The sequence below is a fragment of the Aptenodytes forsteri genome, unplaced genomic scaffold, assembly GCF_000699145.1.
Source record: "Aptenodytes forsteri isolate BGI_AS27 unplaced genomic scaffold, ASM69914v1 Scaffold180, whole genome shotgun sequence".
In the NCBI taxonomy this organism is placed as follows: domain Eukaryota; kingdom Metazoa; phylum Chordata; class Aves; order Sphenisciformes; family Spheniscidae; genus Aptenodytes; species Aptenodytes forsteri.
The window spans coordinates 320,828-337,985 of record NW_008795486.1 but is presented as its reverse complement, the minus strand read 5'-3'; the positions used below and the strand labels follow the sequence as shown (position 1 = coordinate 337,985).

Sequence of the window (17,158 nt, the reverse complement as noted above, 5' to 3'; positions counted from 1 at the left end):
TCACAGCTGATTTTTTCTAGTTACATCATACACTAAGGGTGAATTCTGATCTCCCAAATATCCTCGCTGCAAGAATAATACACTAGGACTGTGACATTGCTCTTTGACTTTTAGTGCTTATGTCTTGCTCCCAGCAGCTTTAAAAATATGCACTATACACATGGCAGAGTGAATAAAACATTAAATGCATATTGTCCTAAGACACACAATTGTATTATTTCTTTCCAATCCTGCAAACATGCCAGCCACACAAACCCATTACTGAAAGGAAGAGACTCACACTCAAATATATGCTTAATTTTATTTATTACATTTAAGAAATATTAACATCTCAGGATATCTGGTTTACCATCTAAGTCCAGTCATAAGCAACAAAAAAAAAAATGTTAACCATGTTTCAAATGAGCATTCTTACATTCATTCCCCCCTGTAACGTAAAGAAAAGTTTGTTCAGCTGTATTAAATTCTTATGTGTTTGACTAACGGAAAAAAAAAATCATTAAAAATGTCTTAACTACCAGGCATCCTGGTTTGTTAATTGTTTGTTGGCACTTGTGTTCACAATCAAGCACTCCGGTTGGTTTGTTAAATTTTCCCCTTCTACCCAGAACTGTCTTTTTGGGTTTTTGGTTTGTTTTTTGGTTTTTTTGTTTTGTTTTGTTTTTAAATATCTGGATATCTAAGTTTGTTCAAATAAGTTTAAAAAGAAAAGAAATCTAGGGTTGTCTGTCTGAGAAGTTCCTGCACTGCTTCCCTTGATAACCCACCTATGGGATAACTGAAGGAAGGTATTTGCTTTCATTTTTCTGAATCTTATTGAGCAAAAAGTTCTTTTTAATTCCATTTAAACTGAAGAAAGTACAGAAACACTGTCTTCATTTGATGGTGTGCATAAACATTACACTCCATATATAGCAAAAATATCTTTTATTTATAATTTACATTTCCACAAGTGAAAATTGTACAATTTTACATATACCGTTTCATTCCATTAAATTTTCACGCATCTACAGAACTTTCACACAATGACACCTGAAACTGTGCAGGCAATAAGAAATTCAAATACAAAAATGTATTTATTAACCAAACAGTAGTTGAGGCCCTGCCTCAGTTGAACGTTTTTATTTTTATATAAAAAGTATTTGCCTTCCAGAGTTAACACAGCAGCTCTTCTGTAAAAAAAAATTCATACCTCAGTTTATTTAAACAGATTCATCGGGTTCTGTTTTAATATCTGTAGATGCAGGTGTGCTCTCTTCTGCACAGGCAGTAGGGGTGTCATCAGGTTCTTCTTTGACTTTAGGTGAGTCACAGGACTCTTGTGTTTCTTGTTTAACAATGTTCAACATTATATTTAGTGGATTTTCTGCAGGAGTCTTGCTGGGAGATGGTGTGCAATCAAATGATGATGTCTGCAAAGTGAAAGTCGATGTAGCATTAACACACATTAAAATAACCATTTTTAGCTTTTTATCCCTTTTACTCTCTTTCAAAATGCAAACACGTCGACAGTCAGGCACTCAAAATCCAAACTTCTACTTTACCAAGATCTTAAACCAACACATTTATTCTTTAGTAGCATTACTTTTTCACAATTACTTTGAAAAGGTATCATCCAAGCAGTGATGAAATGCTTAACACATTACCATAAACTATTCCCTGCTATCCCCAGGGAAACTCTAACTCCCAAAGCATTAAAGAATGTAACACACACCAACACCCATGTACTCCATTTTTGTAAATTCCTAAGATTACGCATGTTACTCAACAATAAATGCATGATGTGTTTTCAAACCATGGTTTCGCTTTAGTCGCGTATGACACACAAGCTGTCACGGTACGTCACAAGAAGAAGTATATCTTAGCTAACTCTGTATTATAAACTTGCCATGCCCAACGCCTTCGAGTCTTTGTCTAGTCATAGGCAAGAGAAATGGGTAGCACATTCTGAACACATCTGCTCCCTGCAAAGTCAGAGATCAAGCAAACAAACTGAAAGCAAAATGCTTCAAAAAATATGAGGAAGGATTCACTTACATTTTGGTAATCTTCGTAGCAAGATGGATGGTAAATCTGAAAAAGAATTGTTATACATTTAAATACATAAAAACAAATTATAGCTGGATCACAGGTTATGAACAGAACAGTGTCGATTACACGTATCACACGATCTGTACAGAAAAACAATGGTATGAGCAGGCCAAGTATGGTGTCAAATGTAACTGGGAAAAGATTTTGTGTACGATTATTTAGGAAAAGTTATCATACAGAAGCCTGGTAAGTGCTGGGAATTATTTGTGTACAGCCGCGTACAGAAAGAACTAAACCAGTATCTACACCCATACAGAGAGACATTCATTTTTCTTTTAGCACTGCAGTGTAAGGGAAGGCTAGTGAGCCTATACTAATGATACCAGGACTTCATGCACTTCCAAAGGTTGAGATTCATGTACTTGGAAGCCAGGAAAACTACCATGGGAATCCTTCGGAGAGAAAAAGCACTTGGCTCTCCCAGCTTTTTTTTGCTACAATTCTTTGGGGTTTTTACTATAAATTAAGTAAGTATCACATGTAAATAAGATCAGATTACCTTTTCATCTACTCTGATAGCATTCTTCAGGTGCCACTCTTCCTCTTCCTCATCCCAATACTGTTCAAATTGCTCTTGGCAAATTTCACAGCTCTGAAAAGTTATTGGAGTAACAGAGATAAATGAGGTTATTGCAACAATTTACTGAAAATATGAACTTCAAGAACCTAGTAACAGTCAAACAAGGTTCTTTTAAACTAACATAAATGTTAAGACTACAACATGATCTTTCCTCCACACTTTAAAAATAACTTTAGAAAACTTTAATTGGAAATTATTTGAGTATAGTTTGCAGACTGAGCAACAATCATCATCTAGCCTTGAGGACTGTTGTCACTTGAGAAATGCAAGCTTTGCCCTTTTAGCCAGGAAGTCTCTGCAAAATGCTTTTTTAACAATCTAATGCTGTTTTACCGTCATGTAAGATAATCCAGGACAGGGGTTTAATTGATTTTATTTATGGCATTATCTTCACTCTTCCCCTTAACCTGGAGTCTCAAATTAAAAAGTCAGAACTTTTAGATGAAGTATTAACATTTTTAGTACTTCTGTGCAAAATAATCAACTTGGAGAACAAAGCAGAAAAGGTACTTTTTAAAATTAAAACAAAGGCCTTCATGGCTTGATAGCTAGTTTCTTAGAGGCTTAGCATGTAAAACTAAATTGTAATTCTACCAACATTTGTATTTGATTACTACACCAATTCATCTACCAAAATACAGATCTACTGGTTACTTTAAGGTTGAGATACTTCTTTGTCCTAATGCCTACCTTCTACCGAAAAAGAAATTTCTGTGTAAAAGTATCAAACACCCAGTAAACCCAATCATTATTTGAATGACAAAGGACCATTTCCAATTCACTTGTTCTATTTACTCTTTCTGTGGAAGCATTCAGTAAATTAACAGACTGTCCCCATTTCAATTTTGCTAAAACGATGGAATGCCAATGGGTGTAGATTTTTTTTTTTTTTTTGAACTACAGGTGATTTATACTCCTATCTGCCACTGGGAAACAACCATTACATACACAAACACACCACCTATGAAGTGGCTGCACAGAGGTCCAAGAACAAGACTTCAGCCTACATACAGCCCCCTGTATGAAAGAATGCTGTAAACTTCTTTGAAGTATTACATCATCCTCAGTATCTGGGCTAATAAAGGCAAGCTGAAACTTACCTCAACTGCTCCAGCTGGTCCAGCAGGGACACTCTGAAACTCCTTCTCTTTCGCAGCTTCTTGTGTCTTCAACACAACCTCTTCATGAGCTTTTTCAAAAAACTGGCTTTTTGCACGCTCCTCTAGATCGGCTATTTCTTCAAATTCAATCCAGTCCTAAGGAAAAAGTTTTCATTCATACTCAGACACTGACAAATAGCCAGAAACGTTTTAAAAATACATCTCAGGAAAAAAGAAGAAAAAAGACATCTCAAAAGTACCATATTTAATAAATCTCACTTCATTAAAACTGAAATGCTCCTCGCATGCAGTATTAGCACAGTGCAAGCTTTCTCACAATGCTACGCTTCAAAAAAGCTTTTTCCAGAAAAAACACTATCCTTCAATTTCCATTCCCAGTGCGATCAAAACAGTACCAATAGCTTCAAACTGTTTATTGTTCATCATATAATTGCCTTTTGTGTTTTGACAGGCATTTGAGGACTACTTGAAATATCTACATCATTGTTTACCAAAGGCCAACTCCTGTGATGATATAAATCTCAACTGTAATCCTACAGCACATACGTAAGTAAACCACAGAATCCGGCCTGTAATTTATCAAGACACATAATGCATTACTTACTGTTAAACTGTAGTACCATCTTCTGTGTGTAATTTTTCTGCTAACATCTTTTTCTGTCCGGTTCTGACGATAATGCCAATCTAAATGATCTGCATAAACATCTGTCTGTGAAGTAGTGAATCTCATTCCGCATGAGTAACACTGAATTCCAGTGTACAGTCGATTTATAACACTATCATAACGCCTACAAAAAGGGGAAAAAAAAAAAGTCTTAACATTTCTTTGAAAAGAAATAGGTGAGAAGTTTCTCAGTAAGTTGCTTCATATGCCCAACAAGAATAGAGGAAAAGCATGAATTTACTGCAAGGTTAAAGCATGCAATATATCTGAATTCTTCCTGATTTTCGTAACACAATTGAAACATTCAAATAACAAACAATGGGCTCATATTAACTATTCATGAGAAACACACTAGTGTTGTGTTTCATGCCTACCAGCTTCATCACCTAATAGTGCATAAAATGGTAACGCTTGCATTTGGCTCAGCTTTGCAAACTACCACAAAGGTGGTAAAATTAGTAGTAACAAAGGAAGAAACACTGACGTCAATACATATCACAACCTTGCTGATGAAGTAACAACATGCAACTTGTGTAAAGACAGTTTTCTCAGGTTAATTTTCCCTCTTTTTCCTCCCTCAAATTCTCCAAGGCTAACATCAAAAACTGCAGGTCCTCTTAGTCACAAAGTAACATACAGTCTTTTAAAAGCTCTCAGCTGTCTTGGATTAACTATCTAGATACTACCATGTCATTATTCTTACTGCACTGTAAACTCATTCTACTATACGCACTGTCTAAGTTCTTCAACTGTGAAGTTAGTGAGGTCTGGAACATTTTGATCTTCATTCTGGTCATCATCTTCCTCTTCAGCAGCTGGCTGGGCTGATGTTTCATTCACTTCTAGAAAGCATAAAGATACCATTTTATCAAAATTGCAGTACACCATCAGAAAGAAATGACATGCTCCTGAAAGTTATTTTTATTCAAATATTAATAAATACGACCTGACTATGCTAAAATACACATGTGCAATAGCTAAGTCAGTCATCTTCTAACATCTTTAGATGTACGCTTTTTAAAAAGCGTACAAGAGACTGTAAGTTACTCAGAATTTCAATTTAGGAAAACAGTATTTCACCTCAGTCTTTGGCATTAAAATTCAGTCAGTCTTCAGAGAGACACAAATATTTCAGAAACTGACAAAAGTCTGATTATAATCAAGAACAAGTTACTGAGGCACAGCACCAAAGACAAAAGTGACTGCATTGGATAGCTGAAGTGTACAAATTCAACAAGATACTGAGAATTTACTCCTTCACACGCACTAAATTCCTTCCCAAAAACAAAGTTCAGTTTAAAAAAACATGCAGGAGTTCACAGAAGTTCTTATACTTAGCTTTACACTTCAGCTGTGGATAAACTGAGTAGTTAGAACATAATGGATCTACATACGTGCTGAAGTGGAATCAGTTTTTGACAGTTTGAGGATCCCTGTTGACAGCAGTTTAGCAAACAATTCATTGACATCAAGCTGTCCAAGGTGGTTATCAGGATATGAATGTGGAAGGGCTCCTAGAGAAAAACATCGACATGCAAGGAGACAAAAAGTTAGCATCTCAAATTTACTTCACTTTCATCAGCATATTTTATAACACACTTTTCCTTCTGCTTCCCGTTTCTTCCATTTTTTTACTTCAAATTACGTATCAACTCTCTTTGTTTTATGTCTAGTCCTTGGCTAGTTTCTTCCCCTGCAACAGCTTCCTTCATAATGTATTCTGAAGTGCTATCTAAGCTGGCTGCCCATACGCAGATTTCTACTGGATACTGTTTATTAAAATGCAGTATTTATCTCATTTTATGCTTGTCTATTTCACCAGGACCAATCTACTTCCTCACCTACTTTAACCATTATGACTTTTTAGAAGCTCTTCATTACTAACCATTCATATACTGGGAATGTTTACACACCCTGGCAAACACAAAGCAGACCTACAGACCGGTACCTTCCAGAAAAGCACACCAAAGTATTTTTTTTTTTAGCACAACTACATACCAAAACCACATGGTTAATGAAAACTAAGGAAAGCCTTCACTGTTTGACAGAAACCCCTGAAGAGATGAAGGTACTACAGAAACCACATCTATGGCCACCTCACTGAGGAGGCTTCCCTTAGTGCACACAGACCTAGTACACCAGGACATTACAAAAGGGTAATTTTTGTGGCCACTAACAAACAGAACAATCCAAAAGAAATAAAAGGAAGTTAATTATTTTGTTACACACCTGCAGGGTTCTGAACAAAACCTCCAGGATTTGGCAAATACTGTTGACCTTGGCCATAAGGCCCTGGTTGAGCAGACATGAGAGAAACCTGTGAAAGGAAACATTGAAGTATTTTTTGTATAATAATGCAATTATAAACTTACTTTTTCTAATTTTATCAACTTCTAGACATTTCTCCATAATTTCACATATATTAAACTCCTTCCAGGAGCGACTCACATCAGTTTGTTATTGAAAGGTCCACGAATGACTACGTAACATTTCCCTCTTTTTCTTTTCCTACTAGAAAAATTTCAGAACACATACTCATTTTGCCTAACATTTAAGTTAAAAAAAAAAAAATTTCTTCTACCTATCGAGCCTTCAGTCACATTTTCCAAACACAGTACTTCCTTTTAAATTGCTCCTGTTCACCAAAACAGGGCTCATCAGAAAGAAATTTGAGAAACTCTTAAATGTCTATTAACAAACGCCACTGTTAATTCTTATCTAAGAATTGAAACCACATCCACTATACAAAACACATCTTGAAAGCAGGGTTTTTCAGCAAACCAGCTACAGTAAGCTTCAGATAGAAAAACAGTTTTTATAACACACTTGTAATAAAAATGTGGGGTTTTTTTCCCCACTGACTGCTTTCTGGATTTACAGAAAGAAGTTTAAATTGTTTAAAATTTTATCCCATTAGAGGTTAGCAGAACACATTACCTGCTTTCATTCAATCAGTTAACTCTTCCATGTTCAATTACTATCCCCCAAATGAAAAATGCCCTCTAAAATCTCTAATCTACTGAAAGAAATGACATAATTTTCCACTGATGTACAGTATCACTTTCCCCTTTCGAAGAGAGCATTTCCAACAGGCAACAGCGAAGACAACTAAACTCAGAAAGCATGCTGGTGCTGAGATAATTTTAAAAGACTTTTAAAAGTCTTCAAAAAAATCTTCAGTTTTTAGAGGAAGAAAAACTGCTAATTCTCTACACAAAAATACTTCTGCAAGCAAACCATTTAACGCAATCAATTCTTACCTGATTACTTCCCATTGGCATGTTATTGAAGTTCCCATATTGAGGACCCTGAAGACTTTTTTCATCAAAGTAATGTCCAGCTGCTCTCAATGGGAAATTCTGTGCTCCTGGGCCAGCTGGCCCATTGAAATTTGGTCCAGGTGAACCATCAAATATATCAGGCCTCTGGAATTGCATCCCATGAGATGGTCCATTATAGCCCTGGCCAGGATGTTCAACAAACGGACCACCTTGTCCATATGGTGACATTTCTAGTCTTGAGGCAGGATGGTTAGCTACATTTTCAAAACGTGCACCTTGAAGGCCAAGGGGCAAGTCAAATCTAGAGGCTGGCTGGTGAGGTCCATCAAATCTTTGAGGTATGGCTGTATCAAATCGTGGTTGTGCCTGTTGCCCAGGCGCCCTTTCAAATCTTGGACCAGGCTGTCCATGAATTCCATCAAATCTTTGCAGGAGAGACAGCTGTCCAGGCTGACCATCAAATCCAGCTGCATGACAACCATCAAATCTCGGACCAGCCCGACCCAGAGGACCATCAAATCTAAGTCCACCAGCTCCCTGGTGCACTGGTCCATCAATCAACCTAGGACCTACACCTGGCTGACCATGTGGTCCTTCTAATCTGAGTCCACCACCTGATGGTCCATGTGGCCCCTCAAATCTGAGCCCACCACCTGATGGTCCATGTGGCCCCATAGGCTGACCATGTGGCCCCTCAAATCTGAGGCCACCTCCAGGTTGACCATGGGGCCCCAATGGCTGTAAATGTGGCCCCTCAAACCTGAGGCCACCCCCTGGTTGACCATGAGGCCCCAAGGGCTGACCATGGGGTCCCTCAAACCTGAGACCACCCCCTGGTTGACCTCGAGGCCCCATAGGTTGACCATGAGGTCCCTCAAACCTGAGACCACCTGAAGGCTGACCACGGGGACCCTCAAACCTGAGACCAACTCCAGGTCCTTCAAATCTAGGACCACCTACAGGCTGCCCTGCAGGCCCCTCAAACCGCAAAGGCCCACCTATCTGCCCAAGAGGTCCCTCAAACCTCAGTGGACCTCCTCCACCAACCTGTCCTGGGGGTCCTTCAAACCTCAGGGCCCCTGCCAGCTGCCCTGGTGGCCCATCAAATCTTAGGGCTCCAGCTCCCCCTGCTCCTGCCAGTGGTCCATCAAACTGAGATGCACCTGCCCCCACCAAAGGTCCCTCAAATCTCATAGCAGCCTGCCCAGGTGGCCCATCAATTCTGGAACTTGAACCAGCAGCAGGACCATCAACAAAAGGACTTCCTTGTCCATCTACCCCAACCCTTGCAGCAGCCTGTCTAGGTGAGCCATCAAATAGAGGTCTGTCTTCCATTAATGCACTTATCCTCTGCTTTGCTTCAATGCCTCCAAATCTTGATCCTGGACTTTCCGGAAACGGTGCTTTTTCTGGATCTTCATACCTAGTTCTTTTGAAACGTTCACTGAATGGTGATCTTGGTTCCTCTCGAACACCTAAAAAAACCACGACAAACGAGATAACCACTGACTAAAAGGTTGCCAATTATTTAACAGCTGTAAAATAAAGCAAGAACACATACCAGCTTGCCCAAGAAGCTGTCTTTCTTCACGATTATCAAATCTGCAGATTGCATCACCATCTATTTTCTGGAACTCTGTTGTGCTTTTCCCCTGTTGTCTGAGAGCATCTCTAAATTCATCTGATTCTCCCCAGCTATCGTAAGGATCAAAGTTCTTAGAACCTCTTGCTCCTTTAGTAGCATTCTGTTCCTCAAGTCTTCGTCGACTTTCAAGCGGTGAGAGGTTATCGGCAAAAGGTCTATTAGTGCCACTTACAGGAGAGTGTCTCCTTGATCTTTCTCCAAATGATTCTTTTCTGTCAAACTGTACTCCACGCTTGGCTTTTGCTTGCTCACATTCTATTCCAGAAAGCAATGCATCAGGCAAATGATAATCCAAAATATCATCAGGATCTAAAAGATCAAGCCTTGACAATGAATGCTGAACTTGTGTTCTTTTCAGTTTAGCCTTATGTTCATAGTATGTTAATTCTGCATCCGATAGAAGAGGTTTCTTTTTCAAACCACATTTTTCCTCTGTAGGGCTATCCCAGACATTACATCTGTGCTTTCCTTCCTGATACTGGAACAGTTGTCGGATCTGATGAGCTACCATGAGGAACTCATCTTGTGTTATTTCACCAGATGTTAAGCGTTCATTGGCCTATAATATAAAGTTAAAGTTTAGACTTCTAAAAAGAAAAGAAAAGAAAACTATATCCAGGACACTTCTATGAAGACAGATTTATTAGTATTACCTTCTTAAGTAATTCTCTCTTGCTTGCAGATGTCAATTCTTTGGGAATCTGTAAATTAGCATCCACACTTAACCGGTGCTGCTGCTTTGGTGCTCGGGGTGATAAAATTCCTTTGCCAGCAGGCCAGTTTTCCCTGTGTCTTTGGTGAGGGGATTTACCAAGTGCTTGGTGTTCTTCACTCTGCTGTGAGCTGAAAGCAAAAATACATTTAAAATACAGATTACTTCTTTATTCAGGACATAACTGTTACATTCCTATTAGAACTGATCATGGCAAAACATCACTATCACCTTAGAATCTAAGTGTGCTTAATTTCCATATCTCACTAGTAGAAATAAGTTAAACTTATCAATTTTAACAATCTGAACATTGCCTCCCAAAGCTGACTATACTGGTCAGCAACAGAATTTCCACTGACTTCGAACAAAAGTTGTTTAAAAGGTAGTAACTTACTTCTTATTTTCTTCCCAACCAGATTTCCACCTCTTGCCTGATTTGGATCCTTGCCAGTTTTCCGCATTCTCCTTTGGATCAGGAGAAGCTTTTGTAGAATGCTGGCTTGCTGTTTCTTGGGGCCTGTCTTCTTGGGCTTTTTTCACTCTCCTCGGATCTCGCACCTCTTGTTTAACATTTCTCTTATTAGAATTTCTTTCATCTCTTGCTGCTTGCGTGCCTTCTTCAACATGAGACTGCTTAGGGCCTATCTGACGTATCTTTCCAATTTTAGGAGTTGATGAAGTGGGAGATAAACTCCTAAGTCTTCTTTTAGGTGATCTCCTTTCTCGTCTTTTTGGAGAATGCGTAGATGGTGACCGTGCCTTAGGAGAGCGTGATCGTGACCGTTTTCTACTACTTGATCTCCCTTGTTTTCCACCCTGTTTTTCTGACTCCTCTGTAGTCGTGTCTTGTTTCTGAACAGCACCATTAATTACTTTATTTCTGCTGCCTACTGGTCTATGTTCACATGTCTTATGTTCCTCTTTTTCTTTTTTCTCTGTACTTCTCCTCTTTTCTTTCACCTCCTCCTCTTTGCCCTCTGACTTATCTTGAAGATGTCTTTTCAGTCTTGGATCCCGCTTATTGATTTCAGACACTTTTGTGCTTTCACATTCCTGGGTTTTAGTATCTTTAGTATTGGGTAGCTTATTTTTTAAAGGGGATGGTGATTTAGATTTTGCTTCTGACTGGTCAAGTTCTTTCTTCTGGGTTTTTTCACTTGCTTTCAATTTTTCTTGCTTTGTTGAATTTTGTTTTTCAGCCTGTGTTGTTTTATTTGCCTTGGTATCAGACTGACTAGCCGTGTTTGGTGGAAATTCTTTCCTATGAGGTTGATCTTTAGCATGAGAAGAGTGTTGAGCCATCCTATTAAGTCGAGGATCCCTATTTACTATTTTGATATCATGAAGTGGAGGACTTGGGGATGGTTTGTTTTTTTCGGATTGCACAGCAGTCTGATGAGGTGGTTTGACTGTCATATGAGGTGTGGGAGACATGTGTTGCTTGGAAGGTGCTGGAACTGAAGCTATAGTAGATGATCCTTGTTGAACACTAAGAGATACAGCCTGAAATAGGAAAAAAATCGAGCATTAATCTGCACGACACAACTCATTCCCAGAGACGGTCATATTTTGTCTCAAAACCAAAACTATAAATAGAAATGTCTTGAAAGTTATGAGATTCAGCCATTTAACTGAAAATGACCCATTAATTGCTAATCACAAGCATTAAAATAATGCAGTACCATTACAAAAGATCAAATTCAAATATAATGCAAAATCAGTACTAAGTCAGTACTGCAAAATATGTAACTTAGGCACATGTTCTCATTACAGCATTAGTTTTTCTATATATTCCACATGCTCAAGGCAACTAAGCTGCCAAGTATCTGATCCAATTTTCTTATTTCTACACTTCAAAGATCCTTTATTTCAGTATCATCAACTGTCAACATAGCAAGACTTTCAATTACGAATGTAAAACAATACAGCTTAACCACCAGCTTCAGATGGTGGCATCAAACCAACCTGACCTAATGAGGAAACTGACTTTGTTTCCAACAGTCAGGCTTCCTTGTTCTGTAAGAGCAAATGTATTTGAAAAAGCCTGGCTTGCTGTGAGCCACAAGAAGAGGTGGAAGACAAGGATCACAGGCAGGCATCATTTTGGAAAGAAGTTAAAAAAAAACAAACAAGAATTTCACTTTTTTTAACCTCTATTTTGAGTGTAATTCTTAAGGTTTTTAGGTAACAAATACTGTTCAGGAACCCGAGATCCACTTGCATTACTCTAGTCCTAAAATAGCTACATTTACCTAATGTGAGGAAAAAATAATGTACTGCAGTTACCAGTACTGTCCAAAAGAAAGTGAGACCCAACTATAAAAGTTTCATCAACTATCCTACTCACCAACTGCGCTTTAGTCTGTTCCAGCTCCAGCTCTAATTTTTTTTGCTGAAGTTCTAACAACTGCTTTTGCTTTGCAAGCAATTGCTGCCTTATCAGTTGCTCCTGTGTCAAGTTCTTTTGTATTTCAGGAACAGCTGGAGGAGTAGAGGCACCAGAAGTGACAGCAGAGGTAGGTGCAGTGGATTCCTCTGTCTAAAAACAGAATAAAAAAGTTACATTTAAAATCCTGATAGAATCAACTAACTCCATCTCCTTTAACCGTTATCATGATCCAGTACTGGGACATAGTTTGTATAGCAGTTATAAATCACATTTTTAATGCAAGATGTAACTAAAACAATTTTAAACTTTTGCCCCACTAGAATTTGCCTGCTGTGACAGGTGTACGTCATTTAATATAAATTCATCAATGTTCCAAAATCTAGAATACAGTTTTGAAATATAAAAACCAAACCCATCAAATATTCTGAATTCAGAAACTCCTCTTACCTTTCTACAAAGGTCAGATACTTCATTCTTAATATACTAAATTGTCAAAAAGTGGCATACAAACAATGAAAACTACACGTATTACCATCTGTTCATACAGTAGGCATAAAAACTTACCGATTTATTTAAAAACTTAGGATTCACATGGATGCTAGAAGTATTCACATTTGGGGGCAGAGGTTTAATTGGCCAAGCAGGATCTAATGAGTTGACTCTGACATCAAGTGCATATAGTTTCTTCAAAGGAAAAATATCATCCCATGTGGAGCGTAATTTAAATAAACTTTTCCTAGTATTTTCATCCACCTAAAACAATAAAACAATTCTATGGCTTGTTAAGTTAATATAAAACAATTTCTTAAACTTTTCTGTAGAACTTAAGATTTCATTTATTTCCTATCAACAGTTTGCCATTTTAACACATTGAACTTGCTATACAGAATTTGTAAACAATGCAGATCATACATCTATACCAACGGAATCAGTAACAGAAGCTCAAATGTGGAATTGTTGTTTCAAGGCCACTGGAAGGTTTTGTTGTGTATTACCATTCTCTGAGAATTTTCTTTCAACTTTTCCATTACCAAAATTCTCATTTTACTTGCCCAATTTCTGTGGAAAAAATACAGTAACAAAAATATTCAAAGGCAACAGCCTCTGAGACAATACATTATCCAAGTGTTTGTGCTGAATGGGAGTATAACAATGACAAACAGATCAGGAAACAACAAACTTTGTGAACAGAAAAGGTGTTTTGCTCAGCTGTTTAGTCACTGAAGGATTTTTTTTCCAACAAATGCAACAAAAGGGGTATCAGCTAAAATGAAGTCAATTATATTTCGGTTCAGCTGCAAAATTAGACCCATCTGTGAGCCACAGATCAAGCGTACTTGTAGGACCAGTGCCCATTTTCTCTCTTCACAAACAATTAGTTTGGATTATGTCATGACAGGTAAGTTAGAAATTTACAGCAAAGCAAAATTTAGTTCATCTCGTAACTTGAGTAGTTCAATTAAACAATAAGTGAAAAACATTTGAGGACAAAATATATGCAGCTGTCCTAATGTCAATATCCCAATTCAATCATTAAGTATTGTAGATGGTTTTTGCTGCAGTTTTATTTTTAAGATGTTACAGCAAGACATAGAATAGTCCGGAAAGTTTGGAGGTTCTTTTGGGGAGGAGCAGGAACTTCCAACAAAAATAATTCACACTTAGCTGTTAGGGGGGTGCCTCTATACAGTTTTCAATGAGAGGGTATGAAGTTCACTGCAAAAGGTGCAGAAATGACTGAGCAAAAGTTTCTGACTTCATCAAGTGTCTGAAGATACCTTAGTGACCATTTACTGATAAAACAAAATTTGTAACAATGTCAGTGCTGGAATCCTACTTGCATCTTTTAACACGACCAATTAAGCTATTAGAAGTCCCTGCCACTTTATACATTTAATTAATACACATTAATTAAATAGTTCTAGTTAGCTTACTAGACAGTTAACCTATAAAACTCTGAAAATCAGTTATTATCCAGAGCTTCAGCTGCAACATTAAATGCAACTCAGTAAAAGAACATTCACAATTTAATATTGAAAAAACAAGTTATGTGTCTACCTATCTATCTACTCTACATACAGGAGTTTAAGTCTTCTATGGTCATTATTACAATCTATTCCTTATTTCAGCATGCATTTTACATCTGGAAACCATATATAAGGCATACTGGAATCTCAGATCCTCGCTGATATGTAATGATAGATAAATACGCAAAAGCTCCATTTATCTCATTCATGAGAGATGCCACTTTCTTAAAGCATACAGGAAACCACAGAAGTTAACCCTTCATTTCTGATCCAACTTAAATCCATTAAAGTCCAGCCTTTCAAAAACTGGACTTTGATTTGCCTTTCTCACTGAGGAATAAGCACAATTACTTCACTGGGTTTAAAGATTAAGAGCAAAAATTAAAAGATATGGCAGCAGTTTTCAATGTTGAATGAAATTAAAACACATATTTGTAATGTAATATAGCAATACATTCTAAGACCCTTCCCCCCACCAGCATTTTTTTTTTTTTCAAATCACAGACCACCAGGAGAGAATCAGGTGTCAGTGCTATTCACTCTTCGCAGTTTAAGCACTCATTTTGCACATCACGAATTAAGTAAATCAGACAGCTCTATCTACAGGAGAGAGAAGCTCTGAGAAATCCACAAGAAATTGATTCTCAGTCTATCCTTGGTATAAAGACTATTTACTATCTTAAAAATAAACCAACAGTTCATAATTAATTGGTCTATACATCACAGAAAGTCCATCCAGGTAAGCAATCGGTAACCAAAATACTGTTAGTAAAATCTTGCCTGGATAGGGAAATTACAGATGTTTATGAACCAAACTAAATTAAGTAAGACTTTGCATCTTTCAGCTAACATGTAACTCACATGCTTGACAGCAGCAGGAATAATCTTCCACAGTATAGATACAGTACTGCGATTTATAAAAAACAATCAATTTGTATAGTTCACTGCCCAAGAAAACCCAAAACTGAAAGCATGTATTTATTTTACCAGGAACAAATTTTGCTTAGAATACAGAACTTTTCTGAAAGTGTATATACCTTTTCAAATACACAAATAAATGTTGCAACTAGGTTTTTAGTAAATGCAGTAAGATATTCTCTTCCCACATTCTTGACAATGGAATCCATAAGGTACATAACAGGGAGCTTCTCTGATGCAGGAGCCTGGAGTAATAAGAAGAAACTGAGAAGTTTAGTACAACAAAAACATATTTTAAGCTTTTTAAATAAAGGGATTACCAATCCCAGAAATACAGACCTCTCTTTTTGGTTGCCACTATAAACACCAAGGGATTTGGCTTGGGATTTTTTGTTTATACAAAAACTTAATCTGGAAAATCGATACTCAGTTCAAAGTATAACGCAGTGGGTCTATCACACAAAAAAGGAACACCTTAGGTTATCTTGTTTGCGTATCAAAGCTTTGGAAAAAGGCAAAAAAAAAAAAAGAAGAAAAAAGAAGCCCACAAGACAGTATTGCCGCTAGCGTACTGAGTGTAACCTTTCAAAACCCACTTGAGAAAGTAACTTTAAGTTAGCAGGAAACCATCGTTAGCACTTCAAGGAACTTCTAAAAAAATAGCTTTATCATTCAAACCTCCTGAATGCTTGTTTTTCTGGATTTCACAGAACACAAATCAGACTTCTGGCAAACAGCCCAAATTAGTGAACTTCTGCAGCTGTAGATTGTATGTCGAGTATCACAGTCTTTTCATCAACTACAGGCAGAATACGTCGCAACTATTTCATTGTAATCCAAACGGACGGAGCAAGGAGTCCCACTCTCTCTTGGCACTTGTAGATAGTGACAGTTCAGATTTCCAGAGTGCATGCAAAAATGCACAGTCAGAACAAAGTTCAAAATCCAGACAAAACTCAATCATCTAGTCGACCGGGTAAATGCACAGACAAGCTCAGGAACTGCAACCATGATTTTCACAGAAGGGAGTCTTCAAACTCTGGACACATCTTTGCTACAAGAGGAGGCTTGGTTTTTGTTGTTTGGTTTTTGGTTTTGGTTGGGTTTTTTTAAATCCATTTTCAAAACTTGTAGCAAGTTTGTGCGATAGAAGTGTGGTGACGCTGGACTGCTACAGCGACTTCTAATGTACACAAAACACTACTGGCCCAAATCAAGGTGATTTTAATGCCCACCATTGGCTTTCACAAAGCAGAAGGCACAGCAAAGTTCCAGAAGACATCACCAAGTACACAGACTTGTTGAAAAGGACAACATGAAAGGCAACACCACAAGCCGTGTGTTGACCGTGATCCCCTTAGAAGAGCATCCACTGGTGAATCCCATTCACCATCCGGTAAACTCAGGATAAAACCAGAATAACTTCACTCACTGCTTATTTTAAACAGGATAGGCTACTAGGTTAATTAACGACACCTTATTTCACAGCCCCACTGTCCAGACAAGTGTGTGGAAGTGCTCTTGCTTTACAATTTTAGATTTAATTCCTTCCCCTTTAAGGTGGTTCACAGAAGGGCACCGAGTCAACAATATTTTTATATGGGTAAATCACAATGTTTCCTCGCCCTTAAATGTGTATTAATTTACCATGACCTGAAACTTAATATTGAAGAGGGCAGAATTCCTTGTTAGTTGGGGGCTGGGGGGGGGGGTGGGCAGGGGGGGTGGCA

At 37.8% G+C, this 17,158-nt stretch overlaps 1 protein-coding gene across 2 annotated transcripts in view; it reads right to left on the bottom strand.

Moving 5' to 3' along the window:
* Positions 1-910: 910 nt before the first annotated feature.
* The window catches only part of PCF11 (PCF11 cleavage and polyadenylation factor subunit), a 19,834-nt gene continuing 3,586 nt past the window's right edge, over positions 911-17,158 (bottom strand). Inside the window, exons 2-16 of one of the 2 annotated variants that reach the window (XM_009281316.1) lie at positions 15,548-15,673; positions 13,048-13,236; positions 12,442-12,633; positions 10,489-11,597; positions 10,036-10,225; positions 9,299-9,941; positions 7,717-9,212; positions 6,686-6,773; positions 5,851-5,970; positions 5,190-5,298; positions 4,397-4,580; positions 3,772-3,927; positions 2,591-2,683; positions 2,038-2,073; positions 911-1,412 (exon numbers count right to left, since the gene is read on the bottom strand). In XM_009281316.1, the coding sequence (XP_009279591.1) occupies positions 1,203-1,412; positions 2,038-2,073; positions 2,591-2,683; positions 3,772-3,927; positions 4,397-4,580; positions 5,190-5,298; positions 5,851-5,970; positions 6,686-6,773; positions 7,717-9,212; positions 9,299-9,941; positions 10,036-10,225; positions 10,489-11,597; positions 12,442-12,633; positions 13,048-13,236; positions 15,548-15,673 (4,941 nt within the window). In that variant the 3' untranslated portion in view covers positions 911-1,202. The remainder of the gene's footprint in view (positions 1,413-2,037; positions 2,074-2,590; positions 2,684-3,771; positions 3,928-4,396; positions 4,581-5,189; positions 5,299-5,850; positions 5,971-6,685; positions 6,774-7,716; positions 9,213-9,298; positions 9,942-10,035; positions 10,226-10,488; positions 11,598-12,441; positions 12,634-13,047; positions 13,237-15,547; positions 15,674-17,158) is intronic. The other variant, XM_009281317.1, reaches the window with a different exon arrangement.